Source organism: Sphaeramia orbicularis, chromosome 14, assembly GCF_902148855.1.
Source record: "Sphaeramia orbicularis chromosome 14, fSphaOr1.1, whole genome shotgun sequence".
NCBI lineage: Eukaryota > Metazoa > Chordata > Actinopteri > Kurtiformes > Apogonidae > Sphaeramia > Sphaeramia orbicularis.
In genome coordinates this window covers 35,333,895-35,356,975 of record NC_043970.1, presented here as the reverse complement: position 1 = coordinate 35,356,975, position 23,081 = coordinate 35,333,895, and the positions used below count along the sequence as shown (strand labels likewise).

At 36.5% G+C, this 23,081-nt stretch overlaps 3 protein-coding genes across 5 annotated transcripts; all 3 read right to left on the bottom strand.

Moving 5' to 3' along the window:
• Positions 1-340: 340 nt before the first annotated feature.
• arr3a (arrestin 3a, retinal (X-arrestin)) lies at positions 341-22,620 on the bottom strand. Of its 3 annotated transcripts, XM_030154865.1 has the most exons (18): positions 22,549-22,620; positions 21,150-21,181; positions 20,397-20,427; positions 20,226-20,286; positions 20,068-20,112; positions 18,439-18,629; positions 17,705-17,764; positions 17,519-17,595; positions 17,295-17,430; positions 17,101-17,185; positions 16,936-17,008; positions 15,967-16,104; positions 15,012-15,092; positions 14,880-14,903; positions 14,724-14,773; positions 14,523-14,542; positions 14,320-14,350; positions 13,639-14,053 (listed from the first exon to the last, which is right to left on the bottom strand). In XM_030154865.1, the coding sequence occupies exons 2-16, from the start codon at positions 21,155-21,157 to the stop codon at positions 14,538-14,540; spliced, it is 1,065 nt and encodes a 354-aa protein (XP_030010725.1). In that variant the 5' UTR covers positions 21,158-21,181; positions 22,549-22,620; the 3' UTR covers positions 13,639-14,053; positions 14,320-14,350; positions 14,523-14,537. The 3 variants fall into 3 exon arrangements, with proteins under 3 accessions (XP_030010727.1, XP_030010725.1, XP_030010726.1); XM_030154867.1 differs by lacking the exons at positions 13,639-14,053; positions 14,320-14,350 and adding an exon at positions 341-352; XM_030154866.1 differs by lacking the exon at positions 14,320-14,350.
• On the bottom strand, positions 5,198-8,185 carry LOC115433447 (protein FAM89A-like). Its single transcript, XM_030154873.1, has 2 exons — positions 7,593-8,185; positions 5,198-5,548 (listed from the first exon to the last, which is right to left on the bottom strand). The coding sequence occupies exons 1-2, from the start codon at positions 7,854-7,856 to the stop codon at positions 5,267-5,269; spliced, it is 546 nt and encodes a 181-aa protein (XP_030010733.1). The 5' UTR covers positions 7,857-8,185; the 3' UTR covers positions 5,198-5,266.
• znrd2 (zinc ribbon domain containing 2) lies at positions 9,181-12,067 on the bottom strand. The gene is made up of 4 exons (XM_030154872.1): positions 12,003-12,067; positions 11,425-11,576; positions 11,255-11,339; positions 9,181-11,088 (listed from the first exon to the last, which is right to left on the bottom strand). The coding sequence occupies exons 1-4, from the start codon at positions 12,016-12,018 to the stop codon at positions 10,652-10,654; spliced, it is 690 nt and encodes a 229-aa protein (XP_030010732.1). The 5' UTR covers positions 12,019-12,067; the 3' UTR covers positions 9,181-10,651.
• Positions 22,621-23,081: the final 461 nt, after the last annotated feature.

The following is a 23,081-nucleotide window of genomic DNA, read 5'->3' as shown; positions in this document are numbered from 1 at the left end:
ATGAAAAAAAAAAAACAACAACTTGATCACATTGTTTTTTTCATGCCTATGGAGGAATAAAAACACTCGAGAAAAAAAAAAATCTTAACTAAGGTTCTCATAATTAATGCGTGAAAGGGTTAAAAATCACCTGAAAAGGACTCTAATTCATGAAAAAATGTAAGGCTGTATATCATTTTTTGATTTGTATTTGATGATTTGTAATTTGATTTGTATTTTTATTGTTTTTACTTTAGTTTATTATTTCAGTTATATTGTATTTTAATTCTTTTTTTTTTTTTCCGGTGTATTGTTTATTTCGGGGAAGTATTCACATAAGCCTTTTTTGGCTTCTAACCTCTCCTGCACAATGCTGTTACTTGTTTGAATGTTGTTTTTTTGTTTATATTCTCTTGCTGTTTTATAACATGCAAATAAATAAATAAATAAATGTACAGGATGTTCTCTGGAGTGAACCCCCTTTGCAATCGTTGCAGCCAGAGCTCAGCTTCACTGGCACACATGTTTTGGACATGCCCCAACATTACTACCTATTGGAGTGAAACTTTACAGACTTTGTCTACGATTTTTAAGAGACAGATCCCTCCAGACCCAAGAACAATAATGTTTGGTGTGGAACCAACAGGAGTGGACCTTAGTACTGAACAGAATGTTGTTTTGAAGTTTGTAACACTACTGGCCAGACGCCTTATTCTGTTAAACTGGAAAAACAAAAATCCTCCAACTCATCAGGTTCTGTTGAAAGACATTATGCAACACTTACATTTGGAGAAAATCAAATTTTCACTAAAAGATAATGTAAAGTAATTTTATTCAATTTATAGATTACTTTAATATTAAGTAAATAGACAGCCCCCCCCCCCCTTTTTATTTGTGTGTATGTGTACATGTGAGTGTAGGTGTAGTGTAGTGTTCTTGTTCTGACACACATATTGGATACTATACATATGACTTTTTTATATTCATTGTTCTAATTTCAATAAAAAAGAGTTAAAAAAAAAAAAACAAAAAAAAAAACATGGAGTTGGATTAATGACCATGGATGGATACACTTGGTTTATGTTCAGTTAATGAGAGATTTTGTTGAAAAAGTCATTTTGTCTTCAGTTTTCTCTGTTTTTGATATAAAAACCCTTAACTTTACTCTGAGCTTTTATGAACCTCTACATGATTAGTCAATTAAATACAGTAAAGTACATGATTATCACAAAAAAATCACAAATACAGAGCATAATATTATAATAAATGGTGATAAATCACTTAAGAAATGTTGAAATAAAGAGAAAAATTCATTTGGGATTTGGCACTAAAGTAGCACTGGGTCTTTATGGGTTCAAATGGACTTCATTCTTAGATAAATACAATCACAACATATTTCATGTTTTGTTTGATCAACATAATTTCATCTGTAAATATAGATGCATTTCCTCACATTACAGAAGAAATTAAGACACAGGCTACTGAGGACTCGTAATGAGATAAAATAATAAAAAGAATGTTACTTGAAATGGGTGATTATAATCAGGATTTAGTCCAAAATGAGCATCCAGGATAGTTTAAGTACTGTCGGAGCAAAGATACAAAATAAAAAATATTGAAATGTTTGTTCCAGCTATTTCTTATTTGGGTGATTAGATTTCAATCCAAAAAGTTTTTTTAAAAGTGACGTAAACGTTGGGGACTATGAGGATTTCACATATGTGTTGATCTGAAATATCATGATAAAAATATTCATGTCAGCTGTTGTCGATAATTATCATGATAAATATCAAATTAATATTTCTTTTAGCAATTTTTCTTTCCTCAAGTGGAAGAAGCCATATGGTTACTTGTGGCTTAAGAGAATCAGAAATGTAGATAGAACATTTAAAATAAGTATATTAAAACAAAAATTTGCATTGAGTAAAATTAAGTGATGAACACTGAAGAATTTTGGAAGCATAGATGACACTGGAAACAAAATTAACCCTAAAGATGAAAAAAACAGTCTTTATTGCAGTGTAACATAATGGCATTGTCATTATGTTTTTGTAATGCAGCCCATTGTGAGCAATGAAACACCTGAACTCAAAATGTCCCAATGCTTTGAAACATATAACATTAATATCTGTTAAAATCAGAAAATATGGTCACTATAGCAACAAGTCCAACTGTTAGAGTTGAAACAGGAAACAGGCTGTACTCATTCCTCCTCTTCATCATTTGACACGTCTGTAAATGATTCTGAGACTTTCCTAAACATATCATCTTTCCCTTTTAGTATGAATTTTACTTTTTTAAAGAAACCACTTGTCCTTTAACGTAATTCAGATAAGGTCACAAGACAATACCAGAACAATATGTCTACAGTGATAGTGACGATGATATAGCAGTTCTGTGATACTTGAAACATTCCAAGACAGTCATGTCCAACTCATTGTAACTGGAAGAGAGAAATTAAGCACAAATTATGCATTTATTCATTGGATTGTGGTGTTTGCTTGAGAAGAGCTAAAAAAAAAAAAAAAAAGCACAAAAAAGTGCACAGAGTCTAAATCAGCAGGGGAATCTGTTGAGAGAGTCAGCATGTTTTAATAAAAAAAATCTCCATTTGTTGCCAGTACTGTTGCTCAATGTCACACAATAACACTTCTGTGTGGTAATAACGGTGTGCCTGGCTGTTAGGAAGCCAACACATGATGAACAATAACAGTAAAAAGAGAAGTAAAGTACAGTGCAAAAGTTAAAAAGAAGAAGCAGATGAGGAAAAATCAATGTCAACGACTGTTACAAACTAAGATATTTACATTCAGCTGTTATCCAAGCTGTGAGAACATGTGTTGTGATGAAGAGATGGAGAGCAAATGTTCCCACAAACATTCAAACTGAACCAGACTCAGACAGCCAGAAGCACAGGCAGATAGTCTAACAATATCCACACAACATATGATGATTATAAATAGGGCATGGGACTTTCTTCTCGGACGTCACTCCCCCCTAATTCCTCCAGCAAATGGTTTTCCTCAGGGTGATGTTAAAGGAGGTCGGTGGGAGGAGGTGAAGGACCTCAGTCTTAAATGGAGACAGTGTGTCACCTATTGGTCAGACCTGGAAGCATCATCTCTGAGGTCAAATTGTAAATATCTGCACTAACTTAACTCTGAGATTCTGAAGCAGCCACACAGATGACAATGGATGCTAACTTATATTGCAACAAATGAGGCATGCAGAAAAACTAAACTGTTAGAACGTATTGATTCAAATGCTTTGTTTAATACATTTCAGGACAGTTAGTGCAAAATCAACACCTCAAAGAATTAAAATTAGACTACATAACAAATAAAAACCTGTGTAAACTCTAAGGAATATGTTTTGAAATCAGAGTTGTGGCTCATTGGAGATAAAAAAAAAAAAAAAAATTTAGAGGCTGAAATACTTTTTTATGGCAGCACAAGTTTCCATATATCTTTGTAAATGAGGATTTTGGTAAAGCTTCACAGAAGTAGCTGAAAATGCATAGTAAGAACTAAAACATAATAAGGCATCACAGATGTATTTCAGCACACACGTTTATTCACAGATGTCAAAGAGGTTCAAAGCAGCAGAAACATACCACCCACCAGCTAATTTTCACTTTGGAACACAGAAGTAAACTGCTTGTAGTGGCATGTACAGCAGAAGATGCATTTGAGTTAAACGATAATAACTTCTGATCTTACTCGTCTGTCTTGATTTTTACTCTCCTGAGGTTGCTGTCATTCCTGCTTTGACTTAAGGGTCCGATCAAGCGGTAACATGTGGACACTTTTGGTGTTCAACAGTCTCTGTCATGTAGTAGAGTAACTTATATGCATGTGTTATGCATATCTGAGTAGGTATTCAAGAAGTACTTTAACATTATGTATAACAAAATGTGGGAAGATAAATTTTTTAGGTGAAAAATATCAAACTACTACAAAAGAGGATTAGGGCCAGTGGAAAAAAAAAAAAAAGGCCCAATAATTTTTTTTTTATTATTGTTCTGAGGAAAAAGTCAGAATTCTGATTGTTTTCAATATTTTTTTTATTATTGTTCTGAGAAAAAAGTCAGAATTCTGAGATTAAAGTCAGAATTCTGAGAAAAAAATGTCTGTATTTGACTTTTTTCCCAGAATTCTGACTTTAATCTCAGAATTATGACTATTTTCCCAGAATTATGACTTTTTCTCAGAATAATAATTATAATAAATATTGGCTCTTCATTTAAATTTTTTTCCCCAGTTGCCCTAATCCTCTTCTGTAAATTACTGCTCAATAACATGTGGACTTGAAACAGACATCAATTTCTTAAGCTTTACTCAAACATTCAAAACATGCGGTTCTTGACAGAAATTGATATCAAGTAGGACAATACCTTTTAGATATTATGTTCAACCATGCTGAAAATAAATTTTGGAGTAAAATATTGAAAAGTCTCTGTTTTATTGACATGAGAATGAGGTAACACGTGGACAGGCTGCCATAGTAACACGTTGACGACTCTTTACCATTGTGTGCATCCGCCAAAATGTATCAAAAGATCACTACTTTCTGAAAGTTTCACTCAAATATCTGAATTATAAGTAACTTGGAAATTAAAAATTGATATTTTTGTGGTAACATGTGGACAGGGCCTTTTAAGCAACTCACACATGTTCAAACATCAACTTCAAATATTAATAATATTCACAAAATAATGAAAATCTAACATTTGAAACTTAACAATCATCTACATAATCAACAGACTGAATACATTTTCAAATTTTTTAGACAGAACTTTTAGCAGCAAATTTGAGCTATGGCTGTGGTGTAAAAAGTACAACCAATAAAATCGGTTGTAACTTTTTTTCTACAAGTAGTATTTTAAAAAGTAAAACAGTTCCACAAAATAGAGATCTTTAGCTAAAAATGAGCCCACTTGATAAATGTTGTGTGCAAATGTACTTTTTCATGTTGATGTTCACTTTCGCTTGATGGGACCCTTAAAACTAATTTTAACGTCGCACATCCATTAAGTGTTGAGTGTGAATGGATGCATCTGTAAAGGCTAGAGGTGATTAAATGTCTTTTTAACAAGCACTTGTTTGGCACAGTGTAAAAAAGAGATAGATTATGTTCACTGGATCAGAGGTAAATGACAAAAAAGCAGAGTCAAATGGCCGCTGAGTGATAAGTATGAAGTAAAGTAAAAAAAAAAAAAAAATGCAGTAAAAGTGTCTCAGTGTTCAGTGTGTGTTGTGTATCTTCTGTCACATACGGAGCAGAAACATCAGGGAATGTGAAAGGAGTCTTTAATCCACTGGTCTCTGGAGTTTCCGCTGGGCGGGGGCAGAGACAAGGATGAGGACGAGGAGGAGGGGGGAGGTTGTGAGAGGCTGGCTGTCTCCTCATCTTCATCTTCTATGTCCTCCTCCTCCTCCTCGTCAGAATATCCATTGTCAGCGCTGTAGGAGGCCTCGGACAGAAGCGTGGTTCCCTTGTACTCCTGAATAGCCTCGTGGAGAGACCAGAGCTGGCACAGCAGAGACATGTCGAGCTGACGCAGACCCACCTGTTCCACAAAACCACAACAGATCTGCATCAGACTGAACATCAGGAAATCATTCTATTCCAGTGTGCATTAGTTTGGATGGTTTTTATAATGCGATCCCACTGTTCAATAGCTTTGTTATTGTCTACACTTTACCAACACTACTGTGCTGCACATATTGGATATATTCTCTATTCTGTAAAAAATTGTGTTTTTTTATGTTTACACTTTAATTCCTTTAAGTTTATTGCTCTTATAGCTTGCTTTTTTTGTCTCTCTCTCTCTTTGCTGCTGTAACAGTAAGTTTCCCCTGCTGCGTAAAAAATAAAGGATTATTTCATCTTAAAAGTATTTACATACACGATAACTGCAAAAATAAATTACAAAAACAAATTTAACTGAAACCTATTACAGGTATTAATAAAAAAATTGACAAGTACACAGGTGTTTCATTACATCCAAACATATTAAGATTTGAGCTAATTGGTATTGATTCCTTCATGCTTTAAATGTTTTGTTTTATTTTAGTCATTTGGTTTACTTCAACGGTACAGTTGTGACTAAAAGTTTTGGGAATGACACAAGTTTTGTCTTCACAAAATTTACTGCATATGTACATAATATAATCTAGGTTTTGAAGACTTATCTTGACAAATAAATCACCTTTAAGCAATGAATCCATTTGTGTCATTCCCCAAACGTTTGGCCATGACTGTATCGACTGTAGAAAAAAGGAAATGGGCAACCTTTTAGACCTGTATAGGAGCCCAGAAAATTGTACAATCAGAAAATAAATAACTAAAATTATATAAAGCAAAGGTTCATTCAGAAACCTGGTAGAAAAAGTGCAAACATTATCCAACCCCACTGATAGTTTAAACACCAGGTGGTTCAGAGTTCATTTGAGATCTACAAACTATTGTTTTTTTTTGTGGCTGTGAACATTATATTCAACTAATATTAGAGACTTTTAAGGTGTGGCAATGATCAGTGGTGAAAAAGGCGTAAAATTTACACAGTCTACTGCCTGTCTTACGAGAAAAAGTCCTGTTATTACAGAATTTTTTTAACTTTTTTTTTTTTTAAACTTTTTTTGAAATTTTGTTATAAAAGTAATGTGCATTTTAATTGAAGTAATTACAGCCACTTACATTTATCTTATAATATGCAATATAATAGGCTAAATCATAGGTGTCAAACATATGGCCCGGGGGCCAAATCCAGCCCGCCAAAGGGTCCAGTCTGGCCCTTGGGATGAATTTGTGAAATGCAAAAATAGATATTAAGAAATTAACAATCCTTTTAGTTCAGGTTCCATATGCAGACCAATTCAATCTCCAGTGGGTCAGACCAGTAAAATTCTATCAAAATAATCTATAAATACTCACAACTCCACATTTTTCTCTTTGTAAATGTAAATATTTTCATGTATTTCCACAAAACCAAAGTAAATTTCACAAAAAATGTGAATAATCTGAACAAATGTGAAGAACCTGAAATGTCTTAAGAAAATATGTGCAATTTTAACAACATTCTGCCTGATACTAAATGTTGTATGTGTTTGTAGATCCACTGTGATCTGTACGTTATAATGAACATGTGGAAATGATAAACTGAGGCAGAATATTGTTAAAATTACACTTATTCTTTCAGTTTGTTCAAGTAATTCACATTGTTTGAAAGGAAAGTTTGTAGATGTAAACATTTCCATTGTTTAATTTGACTTTTTTCACTGTAAAATATAGAGAGAAGTTTGGAGTTGACATTATTTAGATATTATTATGTTATTATTTTACTGGTTCGGCCCACTGCAGATCAAATTTAGCTGAATGTGGCCCCTGAACTAAAATGAGTCTGACACCCCTGGGCTAAATTTTCCAACCTAACCTTCCCAATAATAAATACACTGACACTGGACAGGTGAGCCGTCTCCATGACAACAGAACAAATCTCATCCATCTCCTGGAGACAGAAACCCATTAAATCCACTTATGAGTTAAATCTGTTGTGAATCAGTGGGACCAGCGTGTCCAAACCCAGACCCCAGACCAGACTGTGTTCTTACCATCTCCTTCCGCAGCAGAGCCAGAGCTCCGTCCAGTCCACCCGGTTTACCGTGCTGCCGCGGCGCCTCCGTGGACGTGCCGCCCCGGCTGATGTCGGCCTGGATCCGGGCTCTCTTGCTGTGGACCCTCTCGATGTCCCGCCACGACCCGCCGCTGGAGTTCAGGATCCCGCTGAGGCCTTTGGGCAGCGGCGGCAGCCCCTCCAAGGAGAAGACACCGCCCACCGGACAGTCAGCCGGGCTGCGCCGACTCCCGTTCATCATCCCGACGCCGAACACCGTGGATCTTCGTGGAATCGACCGGAGACGCGGCACTACAGACTGTGGCTGTGCATGGGTGTTTGTTTCAGGAAAAGACCGGAGACCGCCGTCAAATACCCGTCCAGTCCAGAGAGCTCAGCCCACATGTGTGTCACCCATAGGTGCCAGGGGCTCCTCCAGCTGAACCACACCAACCCCTTCCTCTGCAGTGGGAGCCGTGGGTCCAGTGTATGCCAGGCTTCCTGGCTTTGTTATGCTTCCTTTCTTTTGTGTGGGAGAGTTTGCAGACAGACCTCGGCTCCGCCCGGACGTGACCGCGCCACGCCCCGTACAGTAGAGGTGTGGATGTGGGAAAGTCTGGAAGACTGACAGAGAGTAGATGTACAACTGAAGCACCAGTGGACTGAGGAGAGGAGAGGTGTGTTCACCAGTGGACTGAGGAGAGGAGAGGTGTGTTCACCAGTGGACTGAGGAGAGGAGAGGTGTGTTCACCAGTGGACTGAACTGAACTGAACTGAGGAGAAATGGGTTCACCACTGGAGACTAACCCCACTGCACCAAAAGTGTAGTTCCCTAGTGGCAAACTAGACAGACACACACACACACACACACACACACACACACACACACACACACACAGACAAACACAAACACAAACAGGCAGGCAGACACACAGAGATAGACACAGACAGACAGACAGACAGACAGACACACACACACACACACAGACAGACAGACACACACACACACAAACACACACACACACACAGGCAGTAATAGAGCAACTAGTGTTGAAGGAAACACTACATCATAATAAGTACTGAAGAAATAATAATTAAGACATCTTAAATCATGAATTCACTATATCCTCCTGAGACCCAGCGAGGCATTTTTATCCTCATTAGGGACAAAAGTTTGACAGCTTTACTTAAAAAAATGGTGTCCGTTGCGAAGGAAATTCCATAAAAAAAAATAAAAATTTAAAAAATTTATGAAAAAAACACTGTTGCATTATGCAGTTTCCAATCAAGAAAAATTTTTAATGTAAAAAAGTTGATTTTTCACTTTCCTGGGTCTCAAGAGGATATAAATTCACCTGTAATCAAAAGCATATGTTTAAAAGATCTACTACTAAACTTAACAGCATTTCGTTAGCCTCATAACATAATTTTCCAAGTTATATTTATGGCCAAATTGTGATATCTGCATAAAATGAAACAGCAGTGTTTGGAAAGTAAAGTTAAGCAGATATCTCAGTGGCCAAAAATATGACTATCATACTATGAGGCCAATGATTTGACACTCTTCATAGAAAAAAAACCAGGACTTCTGAACAGGCAAAGCTTTATTCTGCTTCATTATTAGAAAATTCTTAGTGCCCTGTATAACAATTTCATAAGGTGTTTTTCCAGCATCAAGTGCTGTCTATTAACATACAGTGCACAGTTTGTTTGCTCTAGATTTTCTTAATGAATAAGGAATGAGTCTGACTCCTGAGTGTTGCCTCGTCTCATCTCAGCATCACTGAAACCCATGACCATCACAGTAAGCCCTCATGCATACATATAAAACATGCATGCTATGTATTTACAATAAAACCAGGGACTGCATCTTCAGGGTCTGGAACAGAAAACAACCAGAACAGAAAAGACAAAAATGCAGACATGAAGGCCGTTGTGCTGATTGTAACTATAGGACATATAGTTGAAACCAGTCTAATAAACTGTATTTCTGAACAGACATTCCTGTTTCTGTGAACAAATGCACAAACATGAATGAGGAATATATCTAAACATCTTTCACACTCTTTTATAATTTTGTGACCCGTTAGTTTTGAAACAATACTGAACAGCCAATCAGAAAACAGATCACACCCAAAACAGTTTGTTTACTTGTGTCTGTCTCCATCTTTATAAGACAAATCTACAATTTAACGAGTTAAGGTCACAATTTACTCACATTGAGGAGTTTTTTACCATCTGAAACAGCTGGATTTAGACCTTAGCCATATTATACTGTCCTCGAATGCTTTAAAATGAACTGAGTTTTGGAATATAAATGAACAAAATACAATTATCTATGGCGGTGGTTCCCAGGCTTTTTCAGTTTGAGACCCAAAAGATAAAGGTTATGTTCCATTGGAACCCCAATTTACAAAAGTACATCATGGATGATGTCTTTTACTTTGCTTTGATTTTGGTGCATTTTATTTCTTTTTTACATCATTTATGTAACTTTTTAACATGTTGATTTCATCTTGTGTTTTCTGTCATTTTTGTCTATTTTCTATAGTTCTCATGGGTTTGTTGAAGTCAACGTGTATCATAGCATTCTCACATATTTCGCTCTGACATATGACGACCGAATAAAAACAGCTTGGAAACACTTTTTAGTGTTCCCAAGCTGTTTTTTTAAGATTGGGAAAGGTAGATATATAGAAATATGTTGTCTATTTTTGTACTGTAAAATAAATAGGTTATAATCAAAGTTTACTGATGGCCAGATGGACAATGTTCAACATTACATCAATGTTACAGGAACAAAAGCAAGAAAATGTTTTTAAATATGTATACTGAAACCCTGTAACATATTCCATCAGTCTTTTAGGCATGTTAAATCAAGAGCAAACTGTGCACTTTTGGCATTTTAATCCTACTTCACTTGCATTTTCAAACCAATTTTAAATTCAGCTCATTCACAGTGAAGTAAAAAAAAATTGACCAGAGTCACTATTCCAAGACAGAGGCAGGTAGAAACAGCGTTCCCATCAATCCATTGTTTCAGCCGATCCACTGAGGCTACTGGCTGAGCTCCTTGAGGCTGCGCAGCGAGTTGGCACAGCTGGAAATGAGGCTGCAAAGCTGGATACTGGCCTCCAGAGAGGCTGAACTCTGTAGCTGGTTGGTGGCCCAGCGAAGTTTCGTTAGAACGGCATCCTCAGCCTCTTGCAGCACCGGTTGGAGAACAGTGGTCTGTGGACACACAGGTGGGCGAGTGGGTGCGAGGACTGTAGGAGGGGGAGGAGCTGAGGTTGAAGGGACAGCGGGTGGAGGGAGGGGGGCTCTCCCCCCTGCTGCAGCTCCCTCACAGTGCTCTGGTCGGGGCTGAGGAACTGATACTCCTATGTGGCTGCTGCTTGGACCTCCATTTAGTTCAGCAGATTGGGAGGATGCAGGGGACTGGGAGGCCAGTTGTCTCTCTCTCACCTGAGACAGAGCTGCCTGTGCATTTAGAGCTGTGAACAGCAAAGAAAAAAGAAATGTGACCAATAGTATGATACTATGAAGCAGTATAATACATTTTAAAATAAGGTATATACCATAACAATGCCATAGAAAAATAATAAAATGATGGTGACCCATAGTTTATACTCATGCATTTAATTTGTATGATGTGTGTACCAGGGTTGTCTTTGTCAACATCAGAGTCCAGCTCCTGACATGACACACAGTAGTTCTTCTGCTGTCTGTCCTGCAGAAGTATTGTCTGGAGACACAGAACAAACACACACTTTACACATTGTACACAATAACAGCCTCACCACCTGAACACCTAAACCCTCTGCACTTACCCCGCAAGTATCACAACAATCTCCCAGCATCTTGTATCCTTTCAGCAGATAGTCTCCCATCAGTTTACTGATTTTATCTTGTCGTTCCCTGCGGGCCTGGATCACCTTCATCTCTGCCTCGGTAGGAGGTTCCCACTCAAAGTCTTCGTCATCTAATTTCACAGACAAGTATCGATCTGTTAGAATACAGCATCACCCCCACATACAGGGAAACTACACTGTCTTATCGCTGCTGCAATGCATGTGTATCTGATCTGCAACTGTAACTGATTTAACGAACGCAAGTACTTCAGGACTTATTTGAAAACATGTCCGGTGTATGATCGACGACATGTGTTGTTTTAAGGTTTGTTTAATCTGCTGTGTAATAATGTTGACAGGCTAGCTTGAATATCAACTGTGCTAACGTCAGCTAACGACACATATCTGTTTGTCTTAACTTAACGACAAATCCTACTGGCAGATAGAAATCGACACACGAATTTTTTGCCCTACGTCTGTTCAGGTAATCTGGAATCAAATTTCAAGACGTGAAGTAGAAATGTCTAAGTTAGCTCAAAAGCTACAAGTTCACAAACCTCCATTCAAAGCCATGATGCCTCTGCGGTGCACGTTGTGCGCGATGACGTCAGAAGGACGGTCCTGTTCTTGCTCTTGTAGTTTATTGTGGGTTGGCAGACCAGGTTAATGGTGCATTACCGCCACCAATTGGACTGGAGTGTGGAACAAAACCTTGGCAGAAAAAAAAAAAAAAAAACTTCCTATAATGTCTATATCCGTTAAGAGATTAATATCCACCTTTTCATTTCCCTCTAGCCCTTCATGAGCAGGAACTCAATTAAATCTTACTTCAAAATCTGTGTTTTGCAGGTGATATAATTCACTCAGAACTTCAAACAGAATAACCTGCCTTAGAATGACAGTCTTCTTCATTCTCCGAGTTAGAGTTGCTGCCTTCTGTCGGCAAAAAACTGGACAGCTGCGAGAAATAGTTAGGGTAACTTTTGGTTCTCTTTTTCTGCAATAAGTAACATCCAATAAGTAAATAAATGGAACAAAATTAAAGAAATTAAGCAAAAACATAATACTCATCCGATTATATGTTGTGGAAATGTCTAATGTTCAGCATTTGTGTGGTCTGGAGCAATAAGTTTGGCAATTAAAAAAAAAAAATCACAGTGATTATGTATCAGCTGCCTTTTGGCTTGGAGGGATTTGAACCTGTTCCTCCATTCAGAACAGTTTCTGCTCAGACATGTTGGTTGGCTTTCAAACATGAACTATTTACTTCAGTTCTTCCTACAGTATTTCTAAGGGATTAACATGAGGATTTTGATTTGAGCTTTGCAAATCGTTAAATTTCCTCTGCTCTAACCATGCATTTTAGGTTGTTGTCTTGCTGATTGGTCCATTTTCGTTCAGCTCAAGTTCACAGATGAATACCTTGACATTTACCCATTCAATTTATGGTACAACTGAGCAAACCCTAAAGTTTTCACAAACCTTTCTTGCTACTGTAATGCAAAAGATATGTCACTTATTGTCTTTAATCCACTTCTTATATATTTAAAGTTTAGATTTTTCTTTATCTTTCTATTTTTTTTTTTCTTTCTGGACCAAATATTTTTCTTCTATATATGACAATTAAAAAAACACAATCATTTATTTTGTTTCCTGTTTTATGGAGCATTTTGAGAGAATTATTAGAGGACCTAAGAACACAATTGATCAGAATGCAGGAAAAAAAAGCAGTCTACTTTTATTTACAAAGAAATCTCATCTATGTTAGTGATATATGTAATGCTTATTTCATATTGTGACTGTCATTACAATAGACTTCCCCATTGGGTTCCAACAAAAAGTAGTGTTAGTTTGAAGATATTTTAGTTTCAACGCTAATCACTAAGTGTGGCTGCGAATTGGCAGCACGCTTCCATCAGCCTGCCCCACGGTAGCTGTGGCTACAAATGTAGTTTACCAGCACCTGAGTGTGAAAGTGAGTGTAAATGAATAATCGATCAATAATGTGAAGTGCTTTGGGTGCCTTGAAAAGCGCTATAGAAATCTAATCCATTATTCTTATTTATTATTCAAAAGGTTAAAACTTTTTTATACACAATATAAACTCAGTGACCACCTATAATATGACTTTATAACTGACAGCCAAAGTTAACAACACAGTCAGCAGACACAAAAACAAATGCAACAACACAATAACTTAATTTTTACTTTATTGTGTTGACTGAGTCAGTCAAAAAACATGAACTGGTTCATTTCACAAGACAGAAAGAGAAAAGCAACAAATTTAAGAGAATAGATTCTGTGCAGCAGTTTCAACAGCTGATTATCTGCCTGACCTCATTCATATTCTAACATGAGGTGAAAAGTCCAAAGTGTCTTTCTACTTCTAAATTACATTAACAGAGAAAACAAAATCTGAGAGAGGATATTACATTGGTAAATATATGTTTCAAGTGTTGAAAAAGTCATTTCCTTCAGTTGTTTTGTTGTTGTTAATCGGTCATATCCTTTTTCTTCATTGTTTTTGTGTCCTTATTGTTTCCACCCTCTTGTTGTCTTCCTGGTTTACTGTGTTTTTCCTTTCAACCTTCGTGGTGGAATACTCGCTCTAAAAAACAAAAGTGAACAAACAACATCATCAGTATCAAAATTGAAATGCAGTGCAATACAAAAAGATGGAAAAATATGTATATACCGTAATAAATTAGATTTAAAAGAAATAAAGAATTCATCATTGTGAATATTTCCTCTATTACTAGAAAATACTCATATATAGGATATCATTTACTGTGTGGTTGTTGTTGATAGACTAGCAATATGGACACCCATATATAGTTCAACAAACACATAAACACTACAAACCATCAGCCTCACCTCGGCTATGGGGGAGTTTCCTTTCACAACACTGAAATGAACATGAAATATATAGAAATATTAATGTCATTCCACAATGAGAAAAACTGAAGTAAAAAAGATCAAAGATTTAGATGTCTGACTTTCTAATTGTGAAGGTTTGGCATAAATGATGTAATTCTAAATGATAACAGCGTAATAAAAGTATTCAAAGGTGTACTTACATTGATACACAGTATTTACTCTGCAATGAGAAAGAAAGAAAGAAAAAGAAAGAAAGAAAGAAAGAAAGAAAGAAAGAAAGAAAGAAAGAAAGAAAGAAAGAAAAAGAAAGAAAGAAAAAGAAAGAAAGAAAGAAAGAAACCATTATAAAACTTTGCGGTGTACTAATGTCACTGTGATCATTTGTTTGTGTGTAAAAATACCTTCAGGCTTGGGGTGCATAAGCATCAATGGCAGCTCCACTGTCACATCACTGCAAAGACACACAAACCAACCAATGAGAATATCGCATGATGATGATGGTCACACCTAATTGGCTGCTTATTCTGTCATGTGATGACTATGAATATGTTGCTTACCTGGCGGTGAGGCCACCCAGCAGACTGCATCAGGACAAAAACAAATCCATAATTTAGGTATTTTCGTAATTTAATCGGTGTAATGAATACTGATAATGATGTTAAAATTCAGCAAATAGACCTGACACTTACCCTCCTCCTGCCACCATGAGGTTAACCTTTATCTTGTAGGAAACCAAGATTCCCAACACATCTTTTTCCACGTTGCGCAGCCTATGGATAGGAGAAAAAGCATAGTTAAAAAGATTTATCAAAGCAGAGTTTAACCCATAATGACCCAGTGCTACTAATGTGGCAGGTCGCAAATACATTTTTTTCTATGTTACCCCTTTCTTAAGTGATTTATTGTAATATTATCCTCCTTATTTTGCATTTCTTCGGTAAAAATCTGGTATTTTTAAGTTGCACTTCTTCCCACCCCTTTGCGGGCATGTAAATGGAACTATTGTGCTTTTCTTCTGTCTGAGATTGTTATGATTCTTGATATTTGTATTATTATGTATGTTTTGCTAGTGCATATATGTTAAATTTCATTGCATGTTTGGAATAAATCACTAAATCACAAAAAAAAAAAAAAATCACCAAATTTTTTTTTCTATATTTAATTGACTGATCATATAGAAATTCATAAAAACTCAGAGTAAATTCAATGGTTATTCTATCAGAAAGAGAGGAAACTGGAGAAAAAGTTACTTTTTCAGTCAAGTCTATCATTAACTGAACATAAACCAAGCATTTCCATCCACTGTCATTGCTCCAACGTCATGGGTTTTACTGATGAATCAATGTTGTAAAAGATGACAGTGTTTCCACGTTCACTACAGAGCCTCTGAACATCCAAATGGGTCATATCTGATGATCATGAAAAGATGACAAGCTGTATTTTACACCAATTATTTACATGGATTGATACGATTAATGGATCAGAAGTTATTGAACAGATTAGATCAGTAGATGCTTTTGGTCACCAGTGGATGTTTGGGTCTTTGTGGGTTAGAATATTTTGGGCTTTGTCTGTCTGAGAATGTGTGAACTTCAGAGTAAATGTTTTAACACATACAGTAAATTGAATCCTGTCTGCACTTACATAGTGGTGGAGGCCAAGTTGGTGTCCTCATCTTTAAGGCGTCCGTCCAGTGCCAGTCCTCGTTTCTCCTTGTTCTCACTCAGGAGGGGTGTGATGTTCAGAGTGTTCTCAAAGCTGCTGTTGGGCTCCACTGTCTCACTGTGAAATAAAATGCATTCATCAAAGTTGTTGGTATGTAAACCTTCACAAGTTTATAGGTAAGCAGCCATATAACAAAAGGAAATAAAGGAAATAAGATCAATTTAACCCTCAAGAGGAATAAGTGGTTCATACAATGGAATGGATCATAAATTCATACAGTTTTTTTGATCAGCAGCTGTTACTCTGGATGGAACTGATCACAAATAGAACATGTTTCATTGTGCTGTACCATGGGAATAAATATGTATCTTAATGCTGTTTAAACGATAGTAGATGTTTATATGAGGTCATTTCAGGTGAAAAGAATTTACAATTTTTACACAATAGAGAAATATTAAAGGCCTGTGGAATTATTGTTGTTTTCTTATGTTATGGGTGGCTTTTGGAAGTTCAAAAGATATGTATTGTAATGAAACTCAGTCTCAAATTAGAGTTGTTTTTGTTTTTGTTTTGTTTTTTTAAAACTGCAGACAAAGATTATGTCAAATCAGATTTTTTTAATGGTTCATTAAATGTCAGTTTACTCTCATGGTGATGTTAATATTTAGACAGGTGGGAAAGGTTTGTCAAAATAGAAGTGAAGTATATGTGTGTTTTATTTGTCATATTCCTATAAAAGATTCTTACTTGGGTGCTAATATACTGAATGCCGCAGTGATATATGGTTTACCTCTCTGTTTTATTATTTGATTCTGTTTCCATGTGAGGTTGTGTTTATGTCTGATTTTTGTTTAAATGTCATGATTATGTTGAATAAAAAATGTGCATTTATAAAGTTTTTGGTTTTTTTTATGTCATCATAGCTCATGTAAGGATCTGTCTACATACCCAAACTCCTGGGTAAGAACAGTCTTGGTGTATTTGTCTGCGGAGTAGAGGACGATGTCTGTAGTTTGGTCCACTGAGGGAGAAAGAAGAAGAGCAACAGAAAATAAATAATCTGTAAGAAGAACTCACAGTGATGGAGACACTTGTAACATCACATGTACTCACCGGTGATTTTGAGTTTCTTGACTGTTTTGTTGCTGTCGTTCTTGATCTTAATTTTGACAGGGATTGTCTCACCATGGAAGTAAAGCTGCAATTAAACCAAGAAACACATGGTTAACACCTCAAATTTGCACTCAAACCATTACTACTAATATATATCACTTATGCAATGTGTAATAAAATTTATGGCACTGTACATCTTTTTCCAGGGAGGCCTCTAGATGAACAGGCTTGTCAGACATCATGAAGCTTTTGCAGATATCAGCCTTGGGTCCTGCAGACACCTGCGAGGGGGCATACTGGATTTTACGAATGACAAGGCGAGCAGTGTCCCTGTCAGGCAAAAAAAAAGGGGAAATAATGAGTTTCCAAGCAGCATAACAACGACCGAAATAGTCCTGTGAGAGCATTTCAAACCTACTTCTTATCGATCTTCTCATCAGGGTTGTTCTGTTCCATGGCGAGGTAAGTCTTGACCTCAAAGTCAACGCCACAAGCCTGAAGGACAAACAAATAAAGTTAGACATTAACAAAAAATAGAATTTACAAACATGCATACATGCTAAAAGTGTGAGGTGAAGTTTTACATAGTGAGTGGGAGGTTTACCTTTCCCTTGTCATCAGGTCCAGGCTGCAGACACACTGAGCATGGCAGGTTGTTGGGTATCTATAAATACAAAAGGACATTATTAAACCTATAATGCCGAATGTGTCATATTTGATACATAAGTTTTGAAGCTTTCTATATGATCAGTGTGATATTTTTTTTCTTGAAAATCCTGATGTATACAATTAGACACATGCAATACACTGATAATCCACCAGGGGGAGGAATTCATTCACCAGAGGCCTTTCCAGTGACACTACAAGATTGTCATTAAGGAGGAAGGAGGCAGAACTTAGACACTTTTGAAAAGGAATTACCAATTTGTTAGACATGTTTGTGTTATATTATGTTTTTGTTTGTTCAAAAACAACAATGTTTGTGCATTGAGACCTGATGTATCAAATATGATTCAAAATTGAAAATCATACATGGAAATTGATATTTGAAAAACATTTTTTGGTTGTTCAGAAGGACCAATAAAGGCTCCAGTTTCAAAGGACTGGAATTTTCTGTCAGTGATTTAATGGTTCAGGCTTTACAGGGTTAAAAACTCCATGTATAACCATTTTGAGTAATTAAAACAGATTATATTGCAGTGCTAAAAAAAACTGCCTAAAAACACTGAAAACAAAAGTTATAGTTTGCATATCAAGTATTGTATGTATTAGTGTATTACATTAGTTTTTTGCTGTGCTCTTACGGTTATGCATCTACAGAGTCATGTTATCACATACTTCAAAAGAGAAAGGGTATGCGCTGTCTCCAGCCTTCGCCAGCAGAGTCTCATGCATTGGGCTCAGAGCAGGTTTGTTGGCTTGAGGGTAAATTTGGACAAAGTGGATCCAGATGTCCTTCCTGAAGCCCAGACCGATCACATCCAGGTCATCGCTGCCGTAACGGAAGGCACATGCCAACTGCACAAACACTGGCAACAAATAATAATATTTCTTACTTTTTTGTGCTGGACTGTGCTAAAACATTTGTCAATATTAAAGGTGATGTGACTGAAAATACTGAAATGTGCATATTAGGTAGCAGTGTCTTTTTGCCTGTGATCATTACATGAGAAACAAAATGAAACAGATCATTGTACTTAATGCATTACACATATGCCCAAATAATTAACAGGGCATTCATTTGAATAACACATAAAAAGAGAAAATTAAAGTTTCTTGTTGCCATGCTTGTTTTCAAATGTTTTCTTCTAAACTCAACACAACAAAATCTAGGTGAAAATGGCATAAAATAAAGGGCAATCAGCAGGTTATTGAGTGCATGTACGTGTATGAATGTTAACTTCTCATTATATTGTACATCATGTCGCAATATATTATATGTGAAACAAATCTCAGGTCACTCTGAGGCTTTTTATCATATAACGTTAACTGTCTGTTACAGAGGTTGTATTTGGGGCTGGAGTTAATGGTGAGGATTTTTTGCAGATACAACAATGCACACCTGAGTTATAGAGCTTTAGTGTTTTGGGCCGAAGCAACAAAGTTTTCCACACTGACATGGCAATAGCATTAAAGCATTGTAAGGACATTATGATAACTTTTATTCATAACTGTAATGAACAGGAAGTTGAAAATTGCCAATTTCCTATTGGGTTTATATCATGGATGTTTTTGTTGATACCAAGTATTATCCATGTGTTTGAAGCTTGATATGGTCTTTACCAGTTGCAAGTTTTGTGAGTTTTCAAGCATGTTTGCATGAGGAATATAAAGGGTGAAGAAGAAGAAGAAGAAGAAGAAGAAGAAGAAGAAGAAGAAGAAGAAGAAGAAGAAGAGGAAGAAGAAGAAGAAGAAGAGGGAGAAGAAGAGGAAGAAGAAGAAGAAGAGGGAGAAGAAGAAGGAGAGGAAGTAGAAGAAGAAGAAGAAGAGGGAGAAGAAGAGGAAGAAGAAGAAGAAGAAGAAGAAGAAGAAGAAGGAGAAGGAGAAGAAGAAGGAGGAGCAGGAGAAGGAGGAGGAGGAGAAGGAGAAGGAGGATGAGGAGGAGAACAAGAAGAAAAAGTAGAAGAAGAAGAAGGAGGAGGAGGAGAAAGATCTTTATAGTATTAAGAGAATGCTGTCATTTTGTTAACAACTTGAATTTGTGAGGTTAGAAGAAGTGGGTGGCACTTTCACTGGAGGAGAACTGAGCTACCTCAATGAAAGTCCACATACGACTTCCTATGGATTTCCAATGTATAAGCTACCAAAATATGACTCATTACAAGTAAAGGCAAATTCTACATATTTCAAAAAAATTCATCAAAAATCCAGGAGAAAATCTGTAGACACTGTCCCGAATAAGCTACTTATGTGAAAACGACATTTTTTTTTTTTTAAATTTCTTTTCAGATGATCATAAAACCTTACCTTTTTTATCTCCAAACTCAGCTGGATCCAGCTTCACAACACCATCTGTAGTTACAGAAAAACAGGTATGTTTTATGACTGTCTGCATGTGGATGGAAACACACACACACAGAATACACTCCTTCACAACTGAATATACAAATGAAGACGAAACATACCGACTTTGTCCACCGATGTCACGTGATCTACATAGTCTCGTTTTCCCAGGTAGAGGGTCAGCTGTGAGACAAAATAGTAAACATGGATCAGTATTTTAGATGCTGCGGCTTCACCTCTTTTTTTATACAAAAGTTGTTAAAAAGCAAAGAAAAGGAGAAATGTAGTCTCACCGCTCCACTTTTGCTGGTCTTCTTGAAAACCCTGAAGTAAAAAGAAATCAAATAACACGTCAGTAAGATTTGGGAATTCATTTTTCATCTTGTATGTTTCTTTCTTTCTGCGTCTACATTGTAACAGTAATCAAAAATGGTTATAATAGCACAAATTTGATGTACAGTTTCAGATTTTGTATAGATATTAACATTTCAGTTTTCTGTGAATAAGTATAAATCTAGTAACATTGGATTAATCAGATAAAAATAATGACTAATTCTAGTGTCTGAAGTTAAGGTCAGTGGCTTTGCAGGTAGCAGAAGGTTCACTAATCCCTTACTCCTGTTCATCCAGTTAAGAATAGCTAAGTGTGGACCAGCTTTACCTCATCCTACTGGATTGAAAGGCTGGTCCAGGTGAAGAAACAACATATATAACAGGCTGCTCAAATAGTTAATAATTTATGTTATTTATTAAACCGAGGCCTCAACCTGCAGGAATGCTTGAGTAAATACTTCAAACTATTTTAAAATTGACTGAACATATCATAAAATCCAATTCATTGAAATACAGCAGTTCACAAGTGTTTTCTTTAAACTAAAAATGTTGCGTTATTCAAAAACCTTTTTGGTTTTGAGAGACTCTAATAGAGAAGCTGCAACAATGGAGAGACTTTTCAGCATCTTTTCAACTGTGATTGTGTAATTTTAACCTAAGAGACAGTAGAATATGCCAAAAGTGACAGATCATAAAATGAAAATTACACTTACTTGGCCATATCTGCAGAATATTTGAGAGTGTCCTGTTGGTAGAAAAGAAAAGACAGATGAGGATTTAGATTTTAGAAGGTCAGAATGTAGGTCAGATATTGTGATCCTCTCAGCCGTCTGCTCTTTGGCATTTAGAGTTATGTTTTCTTTCGGGGTTACAGAGGGCAAATCTGATGGGATGAGATTACACCTGCAAAGCTGGCATTTCTTTTTTTCTTTCAACTTAGTGGCCCTTCTCCAGAAGACACAATACTCACACCAAACTGTTGACCAGATTTACATGGCACGTGTGATTATGTCACTACATGTTTACCTCAAACGTTACGGTGGTGCCAAAGCTGTGCTTTAACTAAACTATTCAAGGCCTGTTAAATGGATAAAAGCCATTCAGTGACTGTAGTCTTCAGGGGAACACTAAGTCCTAACAAAAGCCTAATATAGCTCTGTAATGCGGATAAGAAAGCTTTGCAAAAAGGTAATGACAGCTGCAATGTATTTGTTTCAATCAGTGCCCTTTCTGTGGCCATGTCATTTTTTTACTTTCCATTTTGCTGTAGAAATGTGTTCTAAGAGTACATTTCAAAACTGTATCTTAAAAATATACTATTGGCTCTTAATTATGACAACACCACTAAATGTGAAGCTTGATTGTGACTTAGCCTCTTTACATTTTGCAAAAGTCATTCTGCGTCATAAAATTTTAGTGTTTGGCCATTTGCACAAAGTACATAACACCCCCCAGTTCACCTATACCTGTATTAATGATCACTTATTGATTTAGGCAACAAAAAAGACCAACTTCACAACTAGATGATGGCAGGTCCTTGCTTTGACACAGAGGTTTATATTGACAGAAGTCAGCTGTACGGACTGAAGGACATGGCAGAATTTCAGCACCATGGACAGTTACATTCATTGGCTTTAATTGACTTAAATGGACTGACTCTGATGGGTTGTTTGTTTATATCCAGTGGTCTTAGATCTTTGAGAGTAAATCTAAAACAACCATGCTCGGGTCCTATTGCAGCCTGGTAAACTTCAACAACATTCATTTTCTTATGCAGAGCACTTTGTCTACTCTAATAGACTTTAAAAGCTTATGTGAATGAACTCTTAAACCATTTACAGTGTAATGGTTTTAGATGAGTACTCTGTTACCACATAGGGAGTAACCTCAGCTCATTGATTTTTAGCTTGAAGTAGCAAAACAAAAACAATCAAAATGACTTCCTGACTTTTCTCCAAAACCTTGTGAGCCATGAAACCATTATATTCTATCATATTCTCAGTAAAATCATGTCAAATCATCATTAACATCATCCTGTAATACCTCCACCTATTTCTCCAACCCTGCATCCACCCAGTCCTTCAAGCATCCATGAAGATGAAGCAGTCTTACCTCTTCTCAGTAGTTTCGAAGCTCTGCAGAGTGGGTTGAATGCTCACTGCAACTGTTGCTCTTCCTATTTATACGTCCAGCCTCCCTGTCCATCGCCCAGGCTTCATTATTCCTGTCAATGCCTGCTTCATAATCCAGTTAAGCAATCAGCAGACAGCTTTTTTTGGACTACAAAGGGTTTAAAAATACCAGCCAGCTAAATCAGGAGACAGTCGAGCGGCCAGAGTCGCCACATGGCCGTGGTAGTAGTGACCTTTTAATCCTAAAAAACAAGCAATCAATTTAGTCTGAAACAATAAATCAACTTGCTTCACTGTACATTTGGCAGAGATCATTGGCTATTTTAAACATACCTGGATGTGTCATGGAGTGATGTTTTTTGGTTAATGTGTTGATTAAAGACATTTAATAATTGTCTTGACGGCCATGTTTTGTCCTTTTAATTATTTTTTAAGTATTTTATTTTTGAGGATTTTTGTTGATAACATAAAATACAAGTACAGACACAATATGGTAGACATGGTCCAAACATA